Consider the following 26,525-nt stretch of genomic DNA (forward strand, 5'->3'; position numbering starts at 1 on the left):
AGATGAGAAAATAAAGGACCAAAGATCTCAAATGACTCACCTGCCAGCACGTAGCAGGTCAACTGCAGAGTGGAGTTTCAAACCCAGGTCTTGGGACTCGTCGGGTGGTGCCCCTCCCGCTCTCCACACTGGATGCGGTGCTTCCACTGCTCGCCCTTTTCCAGTCGACGGCTCTTGAACTATGGTTCATTCAATGAGGATCTAGTGAGTTTCAAATCTCTTCTGCCCATGGTCATTCTTGCCTGGTCAGTCAGTGTTTTTGCCAGGCTAGGAAGTAGAATAAAGTTCTGCTATCAATTCAGTGTGGAATATAATCTCATGCATGTGTTCTGTGTTTTGAGTATAACATAAAGAACTTGAGCGGAAGCCCTGTTATAACCTAGTTCATGAGTCAGTTGTAATCTTTGTCAAATTGTGGCCCCGAATGCAATCAGTGGTCCTGTCTCTGAACCACAGCCATCATAAAAGCCTGTAATATACGTTAAAAGATACATTGTTAATAATCTTTTAAAAAATATTATTATATCATAAACACTTTAACCTTTGAATATTTGAGCAAAAATAGTTTGCTTAAACAGGACATTTGTCATTGCTTTGTTTAGGAAAAGTAAAATAAAATAATGAAATACTGAACTTAAAGTATTAAAAAAAGATAAATAAAGAACTAGTTAAAGCATGAAAATGTGTGTAATTTTCTTTTTTCTTTTTAAGATTTTATTTTTTTCCTTTTTCTCCCCAAAGCCCCCCAGTACATAGTTGTATATTCTTCGTTGTGGGTCGTTCTACTTGTGGCATGTGGGATGCTGCCTCAGCCTGGCTTGATGAGCAGTGCCATGTCCTCGCTCAGGATTCGAACCAACAAAACACTGGGCCGCCTGTAGTGGAGCGCGCGAACTTAACCACTCGGCCACAGGGCCAGCCTCCTGTAATTTTCTTTATAATAAAGTCTTCTTCAGCTCTTTCCCAGGAGATTAGATTTTATAATACAGATAATTTACCCCTTCACAGGAATTTTTGTATTTTGACTTGGCCACACTTAATTGGCAATAAGTTAGTCTCGAAAGAAGATCTTTTAAGATTTGTTCAGAAGATCTAAAGCTATTATAAGTTTTTAAAAGCCCCTACATATGAATATTTTGGTTAAGATGGGATTATACAATTTAACTATTTAACTTGATTAAATTAAAATCGGAGTTTCCCTAACTCATGACTATTTGTACAAGAGAAAGTACTGTAAATATCATAAAGAATTGTCAAGGAAATAAAATATATAGTGATTTTAAATCTTAAAACAAGGAACCAAGTGTAGCCTTGATCAAATGCGCATGCAGTGATATTTCTGTAGGAAAAAATATTTCATAGGGTTATGATAATAGTGGTCTTGTATCAAAGCTTAATTAAAATCTTAAAAAAAGGGGCTGGCCCTATGGCAGAGTTGTTAAGCTCATGCGCTCCACTTCGGTGGCCCAGGGTTTTGTAGGTTCGGATCCTGGGCACGGACATGGCACTGCTCATCAAGCCATGCTAAGGTGGTGTCCCACATGCCACAACTGGAAGGACCTACAACTAAAAATACACAACTCTATACCCGGGGGGCTTTGGGGAGAAGAAGGAAAAATAAAATCTTTAAAAAAAAAAAAATCTTAAAAAAAGATGTGCTTGCCATTTCATAAAGGTGTGTCAGCAAGATTACTTCCTTTTCAAAAAACTTTATACTTAAGTAAAAATTTTGACGTAATGAAGACCCTCAGAGTAGGATGGCCCTTTAAAAAGTTTACTTTTTTGACAGTTTTTCACTGAAATCTTATAAGTAGCTACATTGTGCTTTAAAAATGGTTAGATTTATAAGAAATGGCTAGAGCACATACATTTAAAAATTATCCATATTGTTAAATGAAATTCTCATTTTCAGCTCGGACTGCATATAAGGCCAGTATTTCCTTTGTACAATTATTATTGCTCTGATATTTTGGGATGAATTTTTCCTAATATTATAGTCTAAATCTAGAGAATTCCTCAGTTTTTTTGTAAATTATCTTCATCAGTTTTGTATAAATCAGAGAATACATAATATAAAAGTCACCACTATCACACTTTCAATGAATACTTACTATGTTGTACATTGTTATGTATTGAATCTCGTTAAAAGGAAACTCACCAGATCTTTTTGGGTGTCAAGGTAGCTCTTTAGAAAGGGTAGGCTCTGTTTGGATACAATAAAATCTGCCTCTTAAATTATTTTCCATTCCACTTTCTTCATTCGTGTGTGCAATATCTTATATCCATCTGGATCACCTTTAAGAGTAATACAAACACAGACTTTATCATATCTGCTGATCACTAGAGAAGAAGTGCTGCTTAAATCTGAAATCTTATTCTTTAGAATGATTTTATGAACATACAGGTAAGGAAAAGAATAGGGCATAATGGTATACCTTGAAATGCCTATTTCAAAATTTGGAAGATTAGAGGCTGGCCCCGTGGCCTAGTGGTTAAGTTCGGCGCCCTACACTTTGGCAGCCTGAGTTCAGTTCCCGGGTGTGGACCTACACCACTCATCAGCCGCCATGCTGAGGAAGCAATGCACCTACAAAATAGAGGAAGACTGGCATGGATGTTAGCTCAGGGACAATCTTCCTCAAGTGAAAAGAGGAAGATTGGCAACAGATGTTAGCTCAGGGTGAATCTTCCTCAGCAAAAATAAAAAACCATAAAGAAGAAGAAGAAGAAAAAATTTGGGTGGGCTGGCCCCGTGGCCGAGTGGTTAAGTTCGCACACTCTGCTTGGGCCACCCAGGGTTTCGCTGGTTCGGATCCTAAGCGCAGTCGTGGCACGCTCATCAGGCTATGCTGAGGTGGTGTCCCACATAGCACAACCAGAGGCACTCACAACTAGAGTAAACAGCTATGTACTGGGGGGGCTTTGGGGAGAAGAAGAAGAAGAAGAAGAAAAATAAAAGATTGGCAACAGTTGTTAGCTCAGGTGCCAATCTTTAAAAAAATAAAAGAGGACTTGTTGGTCAGACCACAATAAAAACATTGGAAGACTAGTCTTGTAGGTTGACTGGCAACCCTTGGTCCATTTACTGGGAGATATAGGCTGCTGTTACTTAACAGCGCTTTGTGGAGCAGCTCACATCAGCTCACCTGAGCCAATTGGGCCTCTCTCTCTCTCCCTCCCTCCCTGCCTTCCTTCCTTCCTTTCCCTGGGAGAGATGGTTGTAAAATATTTTCCAGCTCACTACTGCTTATAAATGTACCATTAATGAATGAAAAGCACGAAAGCTTCTCAAATTAGGTTCCTGCCAGGTCAGGGATGCTCATAATGCTTTCATTATTACCTGCTTTTGTCACTGCTTCTAACTCCTGGGGAGTCTTATTTTTGCTGATCGTGAGAACCAGATTGTCTCCATACCACAAGTACTTTTCCTTTAAATAACCACCAGTGATGACAATGCCTTTGAAGTTGGAAATTGGAAAATGTAATAGAAAATAACATCACTACCAGAAAGAAATAAAAGTCAGTTTTGTGTACTGCTGCTCTGTGGTCTAGTAGGTTTGATGCAAATTGCAGCAGTACCGACCTGGGTTTGAATCTCTGATTGTGAGAACTTGTGTGAATTATCGGTCTAAGTCTCAGTGTCTCATCTGTGGAGTGGATGTTGTGAGGATTAAATGAGATTCTACACGTAAAGCCCATGACACAGTGCTTGGCGTACAGTGGTCACCGTTTTGTGCCCTCTTGCAGTACCTGGTAGGGGCCAGTAGAGGGGGCTGCTAAGAGTTCTGGACTGCCACCTCCACTTTCATATAGGGTTCATCTTGCTCCAAAATTTTCAGCAGTGCTTGGATGAGGAATAGCATGAATAAAATTTAAGACCTTGGATATCATTTTACATTAACAGTGTTTTTAGATTCAGAACACTTCGTTGCATTTGAATATTATTAAAGATCCAAGCACTTTAAAAATATCTGTTTTACTGGCTCCATCAAGGAAGGAAGCTACGTCCTCTGTGGAACAGAAATAAGAGATACTGTGTTACCCCTCATTGCTCAAGGTCTTTTCTGTTGAGTATTTGAAAATGTAAAGTTTTTAATGGGAAAATCTCGTTTCAGTCAAACATTTAGATTCTTTAAATCAACTGGCAACCTATTTATTAAAATCTCATACTTCACTGTGACGTTGCTTTACAACGTGGTTTAAAAAAGGATTTACCTAGCCAAATTGATGAGCAAATTGCTGGTGTGTTTTAAATTGGGTTATATGAGTTAAAAATGGGAGTATCTATGGAGGATATTTCACTATTTGGACTTTTTGCTATTTAGATCGAGAAATAAAGAATGGATATTTATTATTCACTCATAATTATCTGTTTCTTAGATAGATAATTAAAGAGTGAATATCCTGAAACCTGTGCTGGGACTTTATATATGTCATTCTCATTAATGAAACAAGATAGCATTTTGCATATACACCTTTGGTGAAGTTAATTAAAATATAATTTAAAGAGTTGATTCATTATTTATGATAACAATATAAGCCTTTAACGAAATACATTCCCTTACAGAGGACTCTGATTTAAATAGGTCTAGAAACTTAAATAGGGTGCCGTTTTTATTCTTTGCTTATTAGGATTCTGAAATTCTCATCTTAAGAAGTTTAATTTTAAATGTTTTTTTTTTTGACATTTGAGGTATATATGATCAAAATGAAAAATAGCTAATGATTTCCAGTCTTACAGCATCACTCTACAGCTGCACTGTCCAACATGGTAGCCACTATCCAACATGACTCATCTGAATTGAGATGTGCTGTAAGTGTAAAATTAAAACACACTCGATTTCAAAGACTTACTATAAATAAAAAAAATCTCAGTGCTTTTTATACTGATTGTATTTTCAAATGATAATATTCTGGATATATTGAGCTAAATAAAATATATTATTAAAATCAATTTAATCTGTTTCTGTTTTTAATGTGGCAACTGAAATATTTAAAATTACATATGTGGCTCATATTATATTTCTGCTGGACAAAGCTGCTCCAGATAATGATGTAAGAAATAGTTAAAACATCAGAGATGGAAATTGCCTGAGGGATGTCACTTTATGAGCAAATCAAAAATATGCCAAGCATATTAGGGTTATGAAAGAAAATTTTGCATATGCAATTTGAGAAAAAAGGATGGAGGAAACCATCTATAGATATAAATAGTATATAAAATAGGGTAGAAAATTGCTATCTACAAAATTATTTGAACATTATTAAAAATTCTTTAAAACATGCTGCTACTTTCTTGAAAATGCAGCTTTTATAAGTCCAACAAATTTTATCATAGTCTAAGAAAATATGTATTTTTAACTAAATATACTAGTGAATATTGACTATAACTTGTATTCAGTATCTGAAATATACTGGAGATGCAAAGCTTAGTACAGTGCATGGCATGAAGTAGATGCTCAATAAATATTTGATGAATAAATATATGATTGAAATAGGAGAGAAGGGTAGGGATTTTCATTGATTTTGTTCATTGATTATCTGAGGAGATTAAAATAATGCCTGGCTCATGGAATGCATACAAGAAATATTTGTGAAATGAATGAATGAAGATAGACACACACTCGTTAAATAATAAGTCCTCAGAGAGAAAGTACCAATGTATGTTAAACTAGTTCTCACTATTCAAAGGGCACCAATTATTTTAAAACATCAGCCTATAGCTGTTTTAATGATACATTTACTTTAATTGTAATCTTATTTTGATGTGATCTTATTGTGAGTTACACGTAGAGAAACTCCATGGAAACGATTGGAATAAGACTCAGGAATTACTGCTTCAAAAGTTCTGAATTTGTGGGGCCAGCCTGGTGACATAGTGGTTAAGTTCGTGTGCTCTGTTTTGGCAGCCTGGGGTTTGTAGGTTTGGATCCCAGATGTGGACCTATGCACTACTTATTAAGCCATGCTGTGGCAGCATCCCACGTACAAAATAAAGCAAGATTGGCACAGATGTTAGCTCAGTGCTAATATTCCTCAAAAAAACAAGTTCTGAACTTGTGAGCATCATTTGTGTTGTTTTTCCTAACTGAAACTATGATGAAATCATGATTTCAGGATAGAAGAAATCCTTGGTGAATGTAGATATTATAGTTCGATGCTCAGGGTTCACATAGAAACATTGATACCAATTATTTCAGAAAGAGTAGGAAGAAATAGGTGCATTTCAATAATAAAACTGTAGAAATGTAGAAGTGTGAAATTTATATCATAAACACGTTTAACATAAATTCCATTTATTTTGGGCTATATGTAATACAAATGTATTTCCCTTGAATATTTTTCTTCATTAGATGAATAAACCTGGGAATAATTTCTTCACTATGAATTTTCGTAAAGGCCAGATATACAAAGAGTATTTCAACTGGCTAATGATAAAATGAAGGGGTAAAAATTAAATTCAAGGTGTAGGAAAGCAATAGAGTGGTGTCAAGTTGCTGTTTCCGCAGTTAATTGACCAGGAAATGTGTTATTTGTAAAGGGTTCCTGGTTCAAACTGGCTTAAGCTTTTTGTGTTAGGATAAGTGATTTCCATGCATTTCCTTCAGCAGTTTCTCCCTGCGGTCACTGTGGCTGGATGCTGCTTGCTGCTGTGCTGCTCTCATCGCCCTCCATTGTGTTCTCCAGTGACACTGAACTTTTGGTTCCTCCAACTCTTGCTTCTGGGTGTTCGCAAATTCTCTTTGGATGTCTTCCCTATATCCCGTCCCTTTGCCTAATTCCGGCTTAAATGTCTTCTCGAGGGGGAGATTTGCCCCTTCCTTGGTTTCTGCTAAATCTTCTTGCTATGAATTCATATAACTCCCCTACTTCTCTTTTAGAAACATAATTACACTTTCTCCAAAGAGGGTTGAATTGTCTAGTTTTGCGTGTGTTTATGTAAGTTATTGTTCTAACGGCTGTTTTCAATAAGCTCTACAACCCCAAAGCCTTTCCTTTTTTTCGTTGAATGTAAGGATTTCCTCATTATTTGCACTTTTAATATATGATTTTCCCCCTGGAAACATGACAAAAACAGTTTTTCTCCACAAGTGACTCGGAAATTATTTACTTTAGTGTGTTTTCATAAAATTCATAAATCATGTAAGCGGGACATGTTATGAATTCGTTGGTGGAACATGCATCTCTGAAGGGTTAAAGAACCGCCAACAGTGATCAAGCCGGCTCGCTCTCTGGCTCTTGATATGGTGTTGACAGCCAAGCAAAGAGCTTCTTCAATAAATCCACTCTCATATTCAAGTTTTTCCAGATGTGAGAAGTAATTAAGTCTTTGCATTTATTGAAGCCTTGTATGCTTTTCAAGAGGGAACTGGCAGCTGTGGTGAATTAACTCTGCTTGGGTGCATGTGTGTGTTTTGCGTGTGAAGATACATATACGCAAGCACACATGTGGCATTTGTCAATAGTCACGGGAGATAGACCCCAAAACAAAGCAAAACAAAAAGCTAATTTCAATAAACACCAAAAATTGTTACATCTATATTTCACAATTGAGAGAATAGGGCTTTATCCAATAATGCCTTCTCTTTCTATTTTTGCTGAATGAGAAAGCAATGAGGATAATTAAATCCTTTGCATCTGTTAAAGAATTTTTTTAAAAAATGGTGAAATCATGACTCTAATATAACATTAAATGAACACATTTCAAAGATTTTAACTCATTAATTAACGAGGGCACCAGTAAGATGTTACAGTTGGTTCAAAGGTGAATTTGAAGAACTACACATAAATGAGTAATAAGGAATGCTGAAATGAATTTACAAGTAGACACAAAAAGGGTTTATCAACAAGGCAATAATCAATTGCTTTTCCCCAGGACACAGTTAATTTGCATTTGTATGGATAAAGACTCATTAGCATGGTTATCAGTTTTTCACAGTTTATGGAGTCATAAAGTAGTTCAAAGACACTGAAAGTCCAAATTAGCCAGAAGATAACACTAGATATGACACGAGGTAATCTTTTTTTTCACCAGTTTCAAAGTCTTTCACAATTTTTCCTGAGACATCTCACACAAAACTCTAAGAAAGGGATGCTTTTTGGGGTAGCCAAGCCCTTTGATCATTCCTGACCCTTAAGGACTGGGGACATGTTTAAGGTATTAGCTTCATTGTTATTAAAACTGAACTAATTACCTCAAGTAATCTCGAATTAGACCAAAGTCTTTCAGTTCACTGGGTACTTATGTTAATGTAGACTCTGAATAAGAATACTCTTTTTTTCCCTGTCAATCTATTTAGAAGAATAGATATTTTAATTTTGGCATCCCAACCTGGAAATTGTTGTGTTAAAACTTATTTGCAGTTTCTTGTTCTTTTCCTCCGATGCCGGTCTAGATATGTGGCTCTCATTTGTCAATAGGATCTACATTTGTGAAAATAGCAATATGAATACAGAAAAACACTCTATTACGTCTTATTTTAACGGCATAATTGGTAATGATGACAGTTATACGGGTTGCTTTGTATTCTTTTGATTTCTAATTACCAATCAGTAATGAAATAGCCATTAAAAAGAAGATAGGCTTGATGACTGTAAATTGTAAAAATAGATTGAGCTAATATCAAACAGAACTTTTATAAAGAAGACAAATTGCCCTAGAGAGCTTACATTTCTTGTTTTGAGAAATGATTTCTCCCCTTCATTTATTAGTAAAGTTCTCTTTTGGGCAGATGCCAAATGATGAGGAATTATATGAGGCAAAAGTAAAATAATCAGAGATTCAACTGAGAAGCAAGAACTTTCTGGCGGATAGTCATCAGAAAAACCTAGGCAACTAACAATGATATGTGAAAAGACTGCCAAGGCAGGCCAGCAAGTCAGATGAACTAATTCCCTTCTCATCTAACCATTTAGGGGGATATTTTATAATAAGAAATGTTGAATTACTTTTTTTAAAGTGGAAGAAATTGGTTTAGCTCTGTAAGTTTTCTTTAACTCAGAACTGAATCTCAATCTATCTCAATTGTTTCTTATGGATTTTTGTTTACCAGTTACTCATGACCATGTTGGAGAAAAGCACGTGTTCTATTGCTAGAAAAAAAAGAAAGGAGAAAAAAGTGAAATAAGTATGAGATGCTTGTCAAAACCCAAGAGATTCTTGTCGCATGTGACCCTAAGAACATCGAAGATAGTCAAGGGCTGCATGACTCAAGATGGAGCTATAGACGTGTTTTCTTGGCCAGGGGTTGTGTCCCTGAGACCTGAATTACCCATGTGACCTGGCAGTTGTTATGGAAACACATTTGCTTTTACATAAATATCTAACTATAAAGAGATGAAAGACTTCTGTATTATACATACACAAGTTAGCTCTTATCTTTAGGCTATTATTCTTTATGAGGCTCTTCTGACCTTTAAAAAGATATTGATGGTATAGAGTCTTACCCTTTCGAAGGAGAAAACCTTTCATATCCAGTGTTTTTCCTGTGATTGTATACCCTTTTTGGATAGTTGAAAAATTTTGTGTTTGTAAGGGACTTTACTATTTTTTTTTTCCCCAGGGAAAGAGTCCCCCTGAGCTAACATCTATTGCCAATCTTTCTGGTGTTTTTTTTCTCTCCCCAAAGCCCCAGTGCATAGTTGTGTATTCTGGTTGTAAGTCTTTCTAGTTCTGTGTGAGTCGCCACCACAACATGGCAACTGACAGATGGGTGGTGTGGTTCTGTGACTGGGAAATGAACCCGGGCTGCTGAAGCAGCGAGAGTGCCAAACTTTAACCACTAGGCCATCAGGGCTGGCTTGGGGCTTACTATTTTTGAAGTGCTTTTGAAAAATTATAGCAATTCAGTTTATTCGCTCAACTATGGAGAATTAGAGGCAGAGCGGGATTAAATAATTTGCCCTAGAGGATGTGGGAGAGCCAGATCTGAAAGGAGGGAGTCCAGCTGTAGGTAATGTGATCCCCATCTTGGTCTCGTTCTGTATCAGGGCATGAGTAGAGCACTAAAGCAAAAAGTAGACACCATAAAATTTACTCAATGAGTAAAATGGATTAGCAGCTATACAGACATTCTCTTTTGGGGCACTCCAAGGTGAAAAAATGTATTAAAATACAACACTTAACTTGATTTTTTTAAAAAAAGAGGATGATAAGGAATTCGAAACATGATAGCTATCCATGAAGAACACTTCCTTCTTATTCCCCAAATGGCATTTTGGAGCCATTGACAAGAGAGCTCTGCTGTGATAAAGTACAGGGCTTAAAATGTTTTAGAAAAAACTTTACGTGAGTTTTTTATTATAGGTGAAAGGAAAAAAGATGCATTCAATCAAAAGTCATAATGTATCTATCTAGCTTGCCACCCAGCAAATCTTGAATGATGGATTTTTTTATTTCCTACCTTCTCTTAGCACAAAGGATGTTTTACTCACCATTGTGTCTCCGACACCAAGCACAGTGCCTGGCATAACAACACTTATTTGAATGAATGAACATAAGGTTCTGGTTAAGTTCTCGTCCTAGTGCTCCATTAAATAACTTTGTGAATGATAGAGAGAATTTATCATGACCGTAATTTTGTCCTCTGTAAAAGAGAGGGCTTTAATAGGATTGATTTCTTAAGGATCCCTGTGGCTTTAAAATTCTGACTCAAATAATCTTCAATGGAAATTTGTGTTCACATTGCATATGGTGTTTGGTTTTGCTTTCAAAACTTTTGTGCATAATCTCAACAGATTGTTTTCTTTCAGCACAGTGGAGAGTCAGTAAGAACTTGTTACATGATGGGAAATGAAAAAATAGCAGCCGTTGAAGTCTGATGAAGGTAATTCTCCATGGGAAATAGATATCACCATGAACAATACAAGTATTGTCATCTCCAACACTAGCCAAGAGGTGCATCTTAGGCAGCTTTGGCAAGATTTTCTCCCGATACTTCTAGAGGTTTGCAAGAAAAGCTTGCAGAAATTGCTCTTCCCCGCTTCCAAATAAAGATAATGTAATGGATCTTCTGTAGAGTGTAGGAATATTCTTTTGTCAGAGGACATAAGTGAGACAATCAGATCCCATACATTCTGCTCCTTTATGGAACAAATAGAACATGCAGAGACTTTCCTTGTAGACTTCTCGACACTGGGCATGGCATGGCTATTAGTTTAAAGTGAAGGTTTCCAAATTTAGCACCCTTGGGGCGTTTCTTTTTTAGCATTTTGCTGATAAGCATGATATGGGAGGCCATTAAGTTAGCCTGTATCAAAATTGTTTCATGAAAAGACCAACAATTTTCTAGAATAAAGCCAAGGTAATTTAAAAAAAAAAATTTAAAACTGGATATGATATTAAGAGAAAACAGCATTATACTTGGCCACTTTGGATGATGTATTATTTTGAATAAAGTTGTATTTTATATAAATAGTTTCATCATTCACTATAGAGTAATGTTTATATTCAACACTGATCTGCTATGACTTTATAAATATTAATTCATATGTGGATTTAAATAACCAAATTGGTGAATTATGAGTCGTGTAATGTCTTAGGATTGCTTAAATTGACATTAAAGGGTTTATTTTGAGAAATATATTTTTAATTATATAAATTATGACACATACTACATTATAAATATTGTTATAGTTTATTTTTCCAAACTTTTCCAAGCATGTGGTACACAATGAGGAGTATACAAATAACTAGTAAATTTGTAAAAATTAACACAGTGGGCAGAATTGAAAGAGGATGATTATTGTTTTTTGAAAAAAGGATGTTTCTAGAATTCTTAAATGATATGTCAACCTATGTTAACTGCAGCTTCTCATGTTTAATGATGTTTACAATGGAGATAATACAATAGCAATATAAGATTAACAGTCATAATTATCTCAGAATAGATTCTTTGAAGTGGTTCAAAGGGCTTTTCAAAATAAATTACCAGCCTTTAATCAGCTAATATGAGTATTATTTAGAATGTGAGAAGTACATGTATGTCTCATAAAAAAAATTTAATTTAGGTTAATGAAATGAGTTTGAATGATCCAGATTCACTCTGCCAAATCAGAAGAGATATGTCTGACATTTCAGCGAAAGCTTTATTTAGATGGAACTGAGGAATCTTTGAGATAACAGGCTTTTGGACTGTGCTATCTTGAGTGTTATAGCTTAGTAGTTTTTCCAGAATCTTTGTCCCTTTCAAGCTACTTTATGAATGAATTGAATTAATGAAATATAAATAAATAGTCTCTTTTGGATTTCTTAGCCAATTTAAAGAATGTTGACTTTAAAAGTTCAGAAAATTGAATTTTGCCTGTTAGAAGGTTATTTCTACTTGGGAGGCTAGCCCTGGCCGGCCTCCACGATCCTGTTCCATCCACTCACAGGCAGTTGTGATAAGGAGAGCGAAGTGTGAGCTAAGTGGGGAGCAGGCCTGGGCAAGGTCATTTCTGCAGAACTGCAGAGACTCCAAGATCTCAAGGGTGCTGTAGGACATACAAAGGTGAATTATAAAAAATATATATACGCACACATATAGAAAGAGTAAAAATGAAGGTCCCTGTATTCGAGAATGTAAAAGATGAAACTGAGGAGGAAAAAACAGGGGAAGAAGAAAATGAAGAAGACAAGGTGAGTGGCAAGTCACCTGCTAAAGGACGGTGTTTGTTCCTCTAAGTTGCTGATTAGAAACATGTTCCCTTTTTTTCCGGGCAGGTATTCTTTAAGCCTGTTATTGACGACCTGAGCATGGAATTGGCCAAAAAATGCACTCAACTCATTAGTGATGTAAGTGATTTAAGGCATTTTTGTCTTATTTTGTGTTGCGTGTGTGGCACTGTTATGTCATAGAATCATAGAGCTGGGGAGAAAACCCCGAAATTACCTGTTAAAACACGGTTATTTTCCAGATCATGGAACTAAGTCCAGAAATGTGAGATGATTTCCCCAAGGTCCCCCATGCAGAGAATTTCTGCGGGAGCAGATCTCCGTGTTCTTAATCCAGAATCCTGTCCCTCATGAATTTCACTGTCACTCTGCCATGGAGTCATAAACCATTGAATTTCAGAGCATATTTCATTTGAAAACCCCAAAGCCTTTTAAAATTTATATAATGATATAATTTGTTTTGGGAGGATCTTTCTCTAAGTGAATGGTTTTTTAAAACATTTTGGGGACATTTTGAGGAATCTAATGAATACCATAGTTTTCCAAACCAGGAAAATGCGTATATCTCTACACACATAACATTTATTTACAATTTAGGATTCATGGATTACTGAACTGCATATTAAGACCCTGAATTAGATGATGATGATATTAGTCCAAAGGAATATTTTTGTTGTGACTCCTTTCAGTAACTGGGGTCAGTTTATAGTGTATTTCAAGGGAATTCTAGAGTTGTAGAATAATTTAACTCATATATATGTATGTGTTTGCAGTAGATTTGTAAACTAAATTCTGGAAGCACAATGAAAAATATTCCTCAGTAGGAATGAGAATTTGATGATCCTCATTGAAACAGTTGTAAGAGAATTGCTGGTACAGAGGAAAGGTGGCGCCTGAAAAGTGAATACGTGCCTGCGTCTTCATTTAGAGAGGCAAGCATGGTACTGGTGGTTTCTGTTGTTGTTAATAAGCAATGTGATTAGAGCATGTTACAACAGTTTTCAAAGGAAGCCCGTCCTGGGCAGTGGGGTAGTGTGGTGGCATGTTCTCTGAAGTCAACTTGCCTGAGACAACCCAGCAGTAACCTTGGGCAGGTTTTGTAACTAGTGGGGCCCTGTTCCTCAAGGGCAATGTCATAACAGCAAGATTAAGTAATGGTAACACATCTTAAATGTTCAGTAAACTGGCTGGAACGTTGTGAATACTCAAGAGATGCTAAACTGTTATTAACCACTACATCTGTAAATGACTTTCATATCCATCCAATCATGTTTTATATGTGGCTCTCTGTCACCCTCTGGTTTGCTGAAAAGAGCCAAAGCATAGTGGGAATTGTTCCTTTTCCCATATATTTGACATGTGATGTAATTAAATTTTAGATGAAGTATTTCTTTGTGTGATTACTTAATATCATAAGCTACTGCATGTGAAAGTTCTTTGTAAACTGTAATAATAATAATAAAATGATGACAACAACAATAGTATAGGCCACAGTTAAGATTTGTTGTGTACTATGTGCCAGGCATTGCTGCTTGTTAGGTAGGTTCTGCTTTCTTCTCATTTTAGAGGTGAAGAAGCGAAGGCTCAGAGAGGTTAAGTAACTTGCCTGGGTCACCCAGTTAAGCAGTGGGGAGCAGAACTTGAACACAATGCCCTCTCTTTTAGCCGCTCTGCTGTGTTCTTTCTCACTGTGATTTCCATGCAAAGTTTATCTTAGCTTTGTTATTATTTATCACACTCATATCAGTAATAGTAACGCTGCCATTTTAACCTTAAGTTTCGTAACTCTGGAGACAGCACTTCCTGCAGTGTTGTTATGTTGGGTTGAAGTGTAATTGTGGCTGAGCTAAATTATATCATATAAACCATTGGAACTAAAGTGGCGACTTTAGTTAGTAGGTGATTTTGTTGGCGTTGTTTTGGATAACGTTGTTTCTCAGTGGCTATAAAACCAGCCTTGTGGTGAGGGCGATGGCCTTTACCATTTTGCAAAAACTGAAACCGTGTTATTTCACTCCCATGTAGGTGAAATCAAACACGTGGGAGTAATTTATTTTTATTGGAAATTTGTGTTGCATGACAGAATGTACTCCTTAAATATTTAGATCATATTACTGTGGCCTAATTTGTATGTGTGTCCATGTTCTCATTTTGTTTCCAAGTAGAATTCCATGCTTAGGAAGATACTGGTTTAATTTTTGGAATTTTTATATTTACTGAGGAATGGTCTGAACAATTACTTTTTGTGTTTCTAAAGAAAAATGAAGAGTTTGTACTATCATTTTTAAAACAAATTTTACTTTACCCTTCTTTCTGGAAGGACTTTGTGTATTGGCCTAAATCAAATTTCTAGTTTTTAGAAGTTTAGATAAAAAGTCTTATTAAATAATAACTTGCTTATTCACTCTCAGTGTCATCTATGTTTTAATATGGAGCAGATGAACTTGAATTTGTAGTTCATATCTCTCTTACATTGTCTGCATGACTAGATGGTTGTCTAAGATGTATATTTGAAGTTGCATCACTCACGGAGCTAAAATCGATATAAAAATTGATGCGTTGCTGCACTGACTTAAATGCGGTTCCAGTCAAGACTGCATGACCCTCTGAGGGTGCCCATCTGTTGGTGTCCCCAATTTAATTTAGTGCTCTGGTCTTTTCCTTGATCTCCTTAAATTTAAAGCCACACCTTCAATTCCCTTCATTTTGTTTTGTGATCCATTATATCCCAAAGGGGGACCCCTATGTTTACCTGAGCCTTTTAGTTTGTTCAAAGGCTATCTGTGGGCAGCCTGTGTCTCCAGGTACATTTGGGGTATGGTTTGCCTGCTTCGCAAGGTCCAACATCTTGCAGCTTTAAGCAGCAGCCTCACAGTCTGTTGATCAAATCACACAGCTAGTGATCTAGAGACCCGCGATTTGCAACCAGGCCTGTCTGATTCCCAAGCTTTCGCCGCCATCATGTTCTTCCTCTCCTGCTGTGGGATAGGCACTCCACATATATTATGGATTCTCTGCCACAGCAAGCCAGTGCCATCGGTTCTATGAGCCTCACTTCAGAGGTGGTGAAACCCAAGGTTGAGTAGCTTGCCCAAGGCCACCCATTTAGAGAGGGGCAGGGACCAGATTCAGGCTAAGTCCACTGGTAGCCACTCTGCTCCGGCTTTTAGATGAGAAGGGTGGTTTTATGGGTTTCTCTTCATGGAGCCGTCTTTCTACATCCCCTTCGTCATTCTGATTATCCCTCTTTGGACCTCTTCTAGCTTTTGTGTATTTATTGGGATGTAATAACCAGCACTGTGCACAGCGGCCCAGGTGTCAATGGCCTGTGATTATGAGTAGGATGAGGTGATGTTGCCCGTTGCTTCCTGCACCGTCTGTGATGATATTTGGAGTTTCTTGGACTTGGGGGCTGTGGAAAGCTGTTAGATATGGAAACATATCCTCAGCCATTTTCGGTCCTAATTTCTGACTTGTAGCTGATGGCTTAGGGCCCATCATCTCTTAATAGTAGTCTGAATGATTTTCGCCTTGCTAGTGAGGAATCTGATCTGTGGTTTTCTGTCCTCTTGCTCGGCCCTTTGACAGCTTCCCCAGTTCATTCATCTCTCTCAGCTTGCCATTTCACTGTCCGGGAGAGCTTGGGGTCATCAGCAGACCTGCAGCCTCTGCCATATCACACCCTTGCCAGATCATTTATGAAAATGTTAAACAAGATCGGTCTAGAGATAAGTCCGGGGAGCCCCGACTGTTTAGATTTCTCCATCGAAAGAAATGCCTGAGTTTCAGGTCAGGTGGCTTCAATATGAGGATCAGTATGAGGCAGTTTTCAATTTTTTTTGCCCCATGTAGTTTCTGCTTTGCACTTGCCCTGCCCATAGTGTGGGGCTTCCCTTGGCATTACTCACTCCCCAATCTTGAAAGACTCCTGGTCCTCTGAGGCAATCTCTTTGGTTTTTTTTTTTTTTTTTTAAGCCTGTAACACTTTTTATTTCCCCAGATAGCCTCTCTCTCGGGTCTTTTGTCCTGTTCGTCAACTATGATCGTTTCTCTGAATAAATCAAGCCAACCAATCGACTCTCTTGAGCTGTCAGAATCATGCCTATAGGAGCCTTTTGTCAGGTGGTCAAAAAATATTAGGTTAAAAGGGAGTCTTTTCTATGTTTCTTGTCGGTTAGGCATAAAGAATCTCTGCAGGGCTAGTTTGGCCACACCTGCAGGAAGCCTCTGACTCAATGTTTTGGTTCAAACCTCTTAGGGTGTTCCTCTACCTGGCAGCAGAAAGAACATTTTCCGGGCAAATGAACATTATCTGTTGTGAGTAAATCCTTCCGATGCTGAAAACATTAGATTCTGTGGTTACCCCTTCAGAGGAAGCTCCGACTGTGTTAGCAAACCTGGGAGAGCAGCTGGGCTGGGAGCGCCCCAGTTCACACAGAGTGGTGGAGCCACAGTTCTTTCCTCCAGAGTCTATTGCGTTTAGCCAATATGGCTTCATTTGTGAAAAGACTTTCTAGATACGTGTGGTTAAGAATGCTTGTTAAAGGAAATACCCTCACACATTTCTACATCTGTCATCCCGTTTCAGCCATTAGCTAATCTCATTCTAAGTCAAAGAAGCCAGGCAAAGAGGAGGAGGCACCGCTGAACTAATTGAACTCTAATTGTGTTTGAGACATGGTGGGATTAATGGATGAGGTCAAAGCAGAAAGTAAATATTTGGGGTATCGTCATGATCGTTAAGTCATCAACTTTGCCCTTCTTTTTCCCAATTAGAAAATAATTTGACTGGTGTATTGGTTATGAGTGCAGGTGGCCTCAAGTAACAGGAAAACCCTAGCACAGAAGCTTAACAAATAGACGTTTATTCTTTTCACATGTGAAGCCTGGAGGCCAGGGGTCCAGTCTTGGTTCAGTGGAAGTTCTGTCTCGCAGGCTGCTTTGCCTCTGCTCTGCTGTCATTAGTATGGTGGCTTATTGCCTTAGGATGACATCATTGCTGCTGCACCCCTGTGATTGGGGAATGGAAAAGGTGGAAGGGCAAAAGTCTAAGGGCTGTGCCAGCAAAATCTCTCTATACCAGAAACACCAGTAACACTGCTGGGAAGACTTCTATGCATGCCTCATGGCCAGAACTGGGCACCTGGCCTCTCCTGGCTGATCACTAGCTCAGGGGAATGAGAAAACCATGCCTGGTTGAGAGCAATGTGTCCTCTGGGGCTGGGGCAGGGCCTGGCTATGCTCATAAACACATTTGGGTTCTGTTATTAGGAAAGAAGGGACTTGGATAGGCAATCTGTCCAATAGGTGGGGCGATGGTTGTGATAGGAAATTTATAAGGTCGTAATAGGAAATGGCTGTCAACTCAGTGACTTTTGGTTTACCTCAGATTTTGTGTCAGTCATCAGCACAGTTTCCTTTCGTGTCTGTCTTTTCCTATTATCCTGGTATATAGATAAGGCTACTAATACGTGGCATTCTTTATGTAAAATTTGAGATCATTCACTTAATTGTCACTCACATTGTAAAATTCATTAGAAATACAATATGAGTGACAATGAGCAAAAAATACATGTCTGTGTGTCTTTTAAATAAAGACCAAAGAAAGGAATGGAGACCACGCTTAAGACTGAACTCTGCCTGCATAGCAAAGGAAGTAAATACTTCACCCTTATCCTGTGTTTCTGTCCCGAACATTCTCCTCGGGTCACAGCTTATCAGGGGCCTGTAGTCATGGCACATACCGCTCAGGGAAGAATGTGACTGTGACAGGGAAAAGATGGTGGCAAAAGATCCAAATAATGAGCCTAATGATAAGTTATTTTCTCTCACACTTAATTATATAACGGAGTTACTTTTTTTTTCTCCTTATGATCAAAATAGCCTACTATTTATCATACTGCCATTAACGATTTAATTACTAGCAACTGAGGAAGGTGATTTGCAGAGACCTAAAATTATGGCTAATCTCTGAGAAGAAAAAAAAAAGTAATTTAGTGCTCAGATAAGATAAATATGTTCTAATGCTGATTTCATGAATAAAGCAAGTGTTTAATGTGGTAGGCATCTGCTATCTGAGAGTCACAGCAGTGAAATATGGTATTTAGAAATAACTTACTGTGTTCCTGTCTGGTCATACCTCAGGTCCAATACTGCCCCTCAGATCAGGCTTGCATTTGGTAAAATCTCCATCTAAGCTTAGTGTGTAACATCAATATTGGTCATGTCTTTTAAGAACCAGGTAGTATATACAATTAAACTTCACTTTTAGGTTATAATTAGGGAGAGCATATAATTTATCATCTGAACTGGGACACATTTTTCACTCTAAGTATTTACAGTCTTGGGTGGATAAACATGAGTTTATTACAGGGTGACACAACTTTTAGCAAATTACCTTCATCCTTTCAACTAGTCAGAAGTTTTGCCTCCCCAGTTTTCAGACTGGACGGCAATTAGTGTTGACCGTGGGATGACATTTTTAGGTCCTTCTCCGTAGTTCCTGACTTCCTTTTGGCTCCAGACAGGTTTTCCCCAGAGTAACAATTCTGGCCTCTGCCCAAGGGGAAAGAAGTGACTCATTTTACTAGTGAGTTCGAGAGAAGAAGTGAGCATGCTCAGCTAAACCTCTGAATTTTGTCTTGCCCATCTGCCTACCCATAGCAAGGAGGCATTCTGGAATGATCTCCACCATGTGACAAGCTTTATGGGCGGGTTCTGCTCTTGTTGGGGGAGAGGAGAAGGAAGAGGGTGCTCATAAGTTGGGTAAATTTGATTTGAGTAGAATTAATTAGTAACAGGAAGCCCATTGTGGCCACAATTTAAGCTTCTTCCTCTAATCCAGCATATATAGGTAATGATGCTAATAGTAATCTCTATTTGTTTAATTTCTGCCTCCACTTCTTAATGAGTTACATCTGTCCTGATGACTATTTGTTTTAAACCTAGAGGTCAGAAGCTGTGTTTCTCTCTTACCATAGGCTTCACTGTTATGGTCAGTGGCTTGAAAGTAACAATAAACCAGGACATTTGTTCAAAGGAAATGGAGAATGTTTAAGAATTATGCTGAGCAAGCTGGGCAGACAGGGCCCATAGTCACACTCGTTCCAATATACCCGGTCCTTGACAGTAACTGGACCCCAGCTCATCTAAGGAACACTTTTGCCTTCCTATGCTCATCACCTTTACTGTGCTGTGCTGGGTATCAGTGTATTTGCTCTGGCTTGTTTTGAGCATCATTCCACATTTGAGTATTTACTTCAGAAAGTGGACTTTGGCAAATTAATTCTTCTCTTCAAAAAAGGAACATTAAAATTGTTTTTCTTCTCTTCTTATGTAAATATTCTCTTTTAGATCCATTATAAAGAAGAGTATAAAAAGTCTAAGGGCAAGTGTACATTTGTGACTGACACTCCTATGCTAAACCACGTAAAAAATATTGGCGCTTATATTTCTGAGGTAAGGTATCAAAACTTGCAAAATAGCTTGCATTTTCTTTTTCTATGTATGTGGATAGACATTTGTGCATTAAATTTAGAGAATAATATTTTTGAAAGCACAACTGAACATTGGAATATCTGTACAATCTGTAATATATGCTGTCAATTAACTGGTGTAAATTGATATATTTTACTGTCTATGGTTGATATACTTTATTATATATGTCTATATTTTGATTCCACCCCTTTCTTATTTATGTAGAAGTACTCTTGGAAAGGGATATTTTTATTCAATAACTAGAAAGTACTGGCAAAATAGTTCGTTTTAGAAGTTCCATTATTTTATTTTCTAACAGACTTATTAGGTATAAATTATTGAATATCATTTTAAAAATAAGTAAAATTTACCAGCTGATTCCATTAAAAGTGGTATCTTTAGTAAATAATTTTAAATCAATTTAACCTATTTTGAGTAGGGGATCAGTTTAACAGAGATACCCATTCTGAAACCATAGAGTGAGAAATGCGCTACATTCATTTTCCACCTGAAAAATCAGTCTCTTTCCGAGAGCATTTAGAACCACTGTTCATGTCCCATTAAAAAGCACGAGGTTAACAGTGATGGCAGTGATGAGGCATTTCTGTAGTCTGAATACGTCACTTAGAAGAGAGAAACTTGAGAATGAATCAAGTAGTGTTGTAAATGACTGACCTCTAGTGTTTTGTAAGTTACCTTTGAAACAGATCAGCATGATATTCTCGGGATTATTTCTGCTAACATGAAAACATTTTGAAGAAAATTGGTAAATTGTCTTTTATTAAGTACCAAAATTTAAAGAGTTGTGGGAACACAAGGCTTACACAGGATATATGCTCGATAAATCAACACTCCAGTCCAGCTCCGAGTGGGAGTAGGATCAGAGTTGTAAACATGTGAGGAAAAACACAGTTTTGTTTATTTGTGTGAGCTGTTACTTTTCCTCTGCAGAGAAATTCTTGGCGTTTGTAATTAGTAATTGAGTCTTTTTCCTGAAGGAGTTAAGTGCAGAATGAAAAAAATGGAAGTGGGCAATCTGTTGTGTTGCTTTGGACCTGTTTCCCAAGAGGAAATGGCGAATGAGTGTTTCTCTTTTTTTGAGTAAGGATTGAGATCGCTTAGAGACAGTGCAGACTGGAGGTGGGAAGCTGCAGAAACAGCAAAAAAGCCCGCTGACCACCCGTCGTGGTAGAAGGAGGGTAAGATGACTTCGATAAAGGAATGCTGTCTTTGCATTCAGGTTCTAGCCAGGAGAGTCTAAGGACTTGTACTTTCTGGAATATCTCATTGTTCTTAGGTTTTTCTTCACTGATCCAACATATGAAACTGTCAATTCATGCAAATAGATGTACTTTGAGAAATGTACATGGGTTTAAATAGAATAATAGTCATTATTTTCTTGTGTGTGTCTTTTAACATTTTCTCCATGGTGAATTGGATTTATTGATCTCTTTTCCAAATATATTTATCAGGTCCAGTATCTACAGTTAAAATGGTGTTCCGATTTTTAAATTAATTCTGTCTGAAGAAAGTTTCTTTTCATTCTCTTTCAGTAGTCACAGTAAAAAAGAAAGGAATGGTTATTTTTTTCTTTTCTTTCTTCCCTCTAGGCAAAATACAAAGGCACCATTAAGGCAGACCTTTCCAATTCTCTTTATAAGCAGATGCCAGCAACGATTGACAGTGTCTTTGCAAGAGAAGTTACGAAGCTTCAGAGCGAGGTGTGATTTCCTAAATTATATATATTATGTAGATCTAATATGAATTATTTAGCATGTTTAAAAAGTTGTTTGTCTTAGATATTAAATGAAAGATAGAAGCGACTGATATTTCATGTGCTGCTGTCAGTAGTCCCTGATGGAATCGCAGGAAATGGAAGGGACGTGCAAGTTTATTGTGGTCACGTGATGCTGTTTTTCCTAGTCTCCTTCACTGCTATTAATAGAACAGATTTTAATCCTATTCAGACAATTTACTTAGATTAAAATCTTATAGCAAATATTAAACTAGTTTCCTATTTAACATGTGATCTCTAAGTGGAGAACATTCCAGTAGCTTATTAAAAGTCACATAAAGATTGTTTAAACAACCTAAGTGTCCATTGATGAATGAAGGGGTAAAGAAGACGTGGTATATATACACAATGGAATACTACTCAGCCACAAAAAAGAATGAAATCTTGCCACTTGCCACGACATGGATGGAATTTGAGGGTATTATACTAAATGAAATAAGTCAGACAGAGAAAGACAAATACCATATGATTTCTCTTATATGTGGACTCTAAAAACCAAACCCAACCCAACCCAACCCAACCCCTACCCATAGATACAGAGAACAGATTGGTGGTTACCAGAGAGGAAGGGGTGAAATGGGTGAAGGGCATTTAGAATTACGAACTTCCAGTTATAAAATAAAGTCATGAGGTTGTAAAGTACAGCATGGGGAATATAGTCAATAATATTGTATGACCTTTATAAGGTGATAGACCGTAACTAGACTTATTGTGGTGATCATTTCACAATGTATGCAAATGTTGAATCACTGTGTTATACACCTGAAACTAACATAATACTGTGTGTTAAGTACACCTCAAAAAAAAGTCACATAAAGAGTTAATGGTTAGATTCGGGAGCCACAAGTCTCTGCTCCATCAATGAGGCAAGTGGTTCCAGAACTTCTTTTCTGTGGATTGTGTTTTTGGCTTAGAATATCGCAGGCTCCCCGAAAGAGCCTCTATCAGGTGGAAATGGCCATTTTAGTGATTGCAGGTTGCAGATGAACCTAAGAACTGTCATCACATAAACTCATTTTGATTCCACAAAAGTTTAGAAGTAATTGTCCTTTAATAGTACAGCAACACGTAAGAAATTCTTAATGCATTTAACCTATTGTAGTTCTTAAAACAGAATTTCAAAATAGAATATTTCACCTCTTTCTCACTCAATTTATTTTCTTGTTTTCCTCAGGGCATAATCTGATTTTTTTGGGTTACTTTATTAATCTATTACTGGGCTCCCTTAGAGAGCAAGGACCTCATCTGTCTTGTTTCCTGCCCTTCCCCTGAGCTTAGGACAGTCCCTGGCACACAGAAAGTGTTCCTTAAATACTTGTAAAATGAACCATTGTTTTTTTTAATTTAAAGAAATTGAATACAAATTTTAAAAAATTACTTGTAAAATGAATTTTTGTTCAATTTATTAATTTCCTTTCCAAGAAAATGTTTCCTTTGACATAGTTTATATTTTTCATGCTACATTTTAGGTTAATAATAATAGCCAACACATAGAAATGCTTACTATGTGTCAGGTACTGTTCTATGCATTTTACATATATTTATATCATTTAATCCTCACGACTCCATGAAGTAGGCTTATTTTGGAGATGTGGAAAGTGAAGCACAGAGAGGTTAAGTAACTTGCCCAAGGTCGTACAGCAAATAAATGGCAGAGCCCGCACGTGAACGTGGATGAGTGGCTCCAGAGTCTGGGTTCTTATCTGTACTGTATCACCTCTTTCTTACCATTTCTACCCTTCTTTGTCTTATTAAACAAGTTACTTCTTTCTCTAGAATCTTTTAGCTTTTTTTTTGTGAGGGAGATTGGCCCTGAGCTAACGTCTGTTGCCAATCTTCCTCTTTTTGCTTGAGGAAGATTGTCGCTGAGCTAACATCTGTGCCATTCTTCCTCTCTTTTACCTGGGACACCCCTACAGCACGGCTTGACAAGCAGTGCTAGGTCCGCACCTGGGATCTGAACCTATGAACCCAGGCTGCCAAAGCGGAGCATGTGAACTTAACCACTATGCCACCGGGCCAGCCCCTCTTTTTACTTTTAAGTAGAGGATACCTACATAACTTTAAAATAGTCTGAAAATAGATCACTTTTGAAAAATACTGAGCATAGTTGTCCTCTGCAGAACATCTTTAAGTACTTCATTATTACAAGTTTAAATGTCCACTGTGTACCAACTTGGCAGCAAGCTAATCTCAGCTGTGCAACATGAGGCTAAAAATATATGCTGTCGGGATTCTGCATGGCTGACCATGACTAATAGGCCCTTTTTTCTTCCTGCCAACATCTGGTCACCTAGCCACTTGCTGATAGTATGGACTACTTTATAAAGCAAATAATTACAACACAACACTTGATAGGTGACAAGCAGCAATTATGCAATAAAGAAAGAAGAGAAACAATCTATTCTTATCTTTATTCTTACTTGGGAAGGTACCATTTTGAGATATTTACATCCTCGTTGCTTTGGACGCGCACACCTTTTCTCACGTTTTTATGGCATAAACAGGTCTATAGAACACAGATATGTGCAAGATACAACTTAACATGAAAAAGAATCCATATTTTATATTTCGGAATCTATCTTTTTTTTTTTTTCCAGACTAGGTTATCCTTACATTATTGCCGTGTATTATCCCATAGTAGACTGTGCACTCTGGGAAAGATATGTGTGTGCTCTCCAGCAGCAGCACTGCCCACTGCTGTAACTAGTCATTGAACTTGTTAGAAAGGACAAACCTGGGTTCTGAATAATGTATCTATTTCAAAGATTTATGTAATTGTAATGACATTGCTTTCGATTTATATAAATCAATTTTATTATTGTTAATATTGCAATTCTCAGAGCTTACCTGGTAATAAGACAGGCAAGAAAGTAGAACTATTTGACAGTGTCTGTGATAATGAAAGAACTAACCCTTTATTGTCTCCAAATAGTATCAGATCGGTGGTAACCTAAATTAAAGTATTAGACAAATTTTGAAATCTAATGGTCTTCTGAGTTCTAATGAAAAGTCTCCTAAACTTTCGACATTGGAACAAAATATTATGTTGAAGTCAATTTGCCAACATTCTCAGATGCTTACATTCAGCCTAGAGTGATGGGGTGAAATTGGCAAGGTTAATATTCCTTATAGAAAATGAGCGATCAGAAGAAATGCCTTTAAAAAAAAGAGAGAGAGATGTGGAGATTTTAGGAGGCCATTTTATTAGATATCTCCCATTAAAAAACTTATAAACAAAGATCACAAGGAAAGCTTCTGGAAGTGGATGGACTGTGCCATGAAGTGGTGGATCCTTCTCACCACGGCTGTTTCACGCAGAGCCTAAATAGTCCTTTATCACAAGAGTCATACAGGCTCCTCAGGCATCTGAACTGAGAAGATTATGTGAGTCTGTGTTCTTTTTTTTTCTTTTTGAGGAAGATTAGCCCTGAGCTAACATCTGCTGCCAATCCTCCTCTTTTTGCTGAGGAAGACTGGCCCTGAGCTAACATGCATGCTCATCTTCTTCTACTTTATATGTGCGACGCCTACCACAGCATAGTTGCCAAGGAGTGCCGGGTCCGCACCCGGCATCTGAACCGGCGAACCCCGGGCCGTGGAGAAGCGGAACGTGTGAACTTAACTGCTGTGCCACGGGGCAGGTTCCAGAGCCTGTGTTTTTATCTGTAGTGGTCACAGTGTCCCGTTTTAGAAATTTCAGAGGTGTGTATGCTAGGGGATTAAAAGTACATTTACCTATATAGCAGTTGTAAAATATACCGTAAGTTAGAAATATATGTACATCATATATACACAACATATTTATATGAGATATAAAAATATACTAAAAGATCAAATGTATAAGATAAATGTATATATCACTTACATAAGCAACTTTATATATAAAGTATATAAGACTATTCCAAGTGTCCTCCACTAGTTAGGTGTCCAGTACCATAGCAACCTTAATTCTCAAGGTATTAAAAAAACAGTATTAATCTAGGGAAATGCGACACAATAATGACAAACCCTAAGAAATCAAATTTATCAGAAAATTTATTAGCTTGACATAATTTCCCATTAGCTATTTTAAGGATGAAAATTAATATGATAAATTAAAGTTCAGCTGCCTCCAATTTGATGTAATCTTAATTCTAAAGCAGTCCTTAGTAGCAGCTATAAATGAAATGACTATTTTAACGCAGCAAGTGGAAAATTACATAGCCTTTTTAAGAAAGAGTGCTTTTTAAAATTGGGTTCAATGACTCACCGTTTCTATAACCCACAAAATTATCAGCCGCGTTGGTTACATTTATAAAGTCACAAGTACGATAGACTAAAATACAAAATAAATCAGGCATCCAGCAAAAAGGAGATAGGCATAGACTAGCATTTTTTATTTAAGAAGAAGGAACAACTCTCAAAGAAGTTTTTCTTGGCTTACTAGACTTGGCCCCTCGTTAAACTCCTCCTCGCTCTTTGCAAAGTTATAATATAGAATGTAATGGAACTGAGATAATGGACTTTCTCAGCCCAAATGGAGGTTCTTAATGCGTTTCCTGCTTAACATAATTAATTGGTGAAATTTAAAGATATACTCATCAGAATTGGATATCC

General features: G+C 37.3%; 1 protein-coding gene across 16 annotated transcripts in view; it reads left to right on the forward strand.

The window, feature by feature from the left end:
• The window catches only part of NEBL (nebulette), a 334,151-nt gene that overhangs the window by 212,960 nt on the left and 94,666 nt on the right, over positions 1 to 26,525 (forward strand). For 5 of the 16 annotated variants that reach the window (XM_070501303.1, XM_070501305.1, XM_070501307.1 and 2 more), the window contains 4 exons: positions 10,753 to 10,826; positions 12,704 to 12,775; positions 20,009 to 20,113; positions 21,742 to 21,852. The exons of 2 other annotated variants lie outside the window; for them this stretch is intronic. In XM_070501303.1, coding sequence (XP_070357404.1) covers positions 10,821 to 10,826; positions 12,704 to 12,775; positions 20,009 to 20,113; positions 21,742 to 21,852 — 294 coding nt within the window. In that variant the 5' untranslated portion in view covers positions 10,753 to 10,820. Of the gene's footprint in view, positions 1 to 10,752; positions 10,827 to 12,180; positions 12,620 to 12,703; positions 12,776 to 20,008; positions 20,114 to 21,237; positions 21,331 to 21,741; positions 21,853 to 26,525 lie in introns of those variants that run through there. 9 more of the 16 variants (XM_014860150.3, XM_014860154.3, XM_014860153.3 and 6 more) reach the window with 7 other exon arrangements.

Source organism: Equus asinus, chromosome 29 (genome assembly GCF_041296235.1).
Source record: "Equus asinus isolate D_3611 breed Donkey chromosome 29, EquAss-T2T_v2, whole genome shotgun sequence".
Taxonomy (NCBI): Eukaryota; Metazoa; Chordata; class Mammalia; order Perissodactyla; family Equidae; genus Equus; species Equus asinus.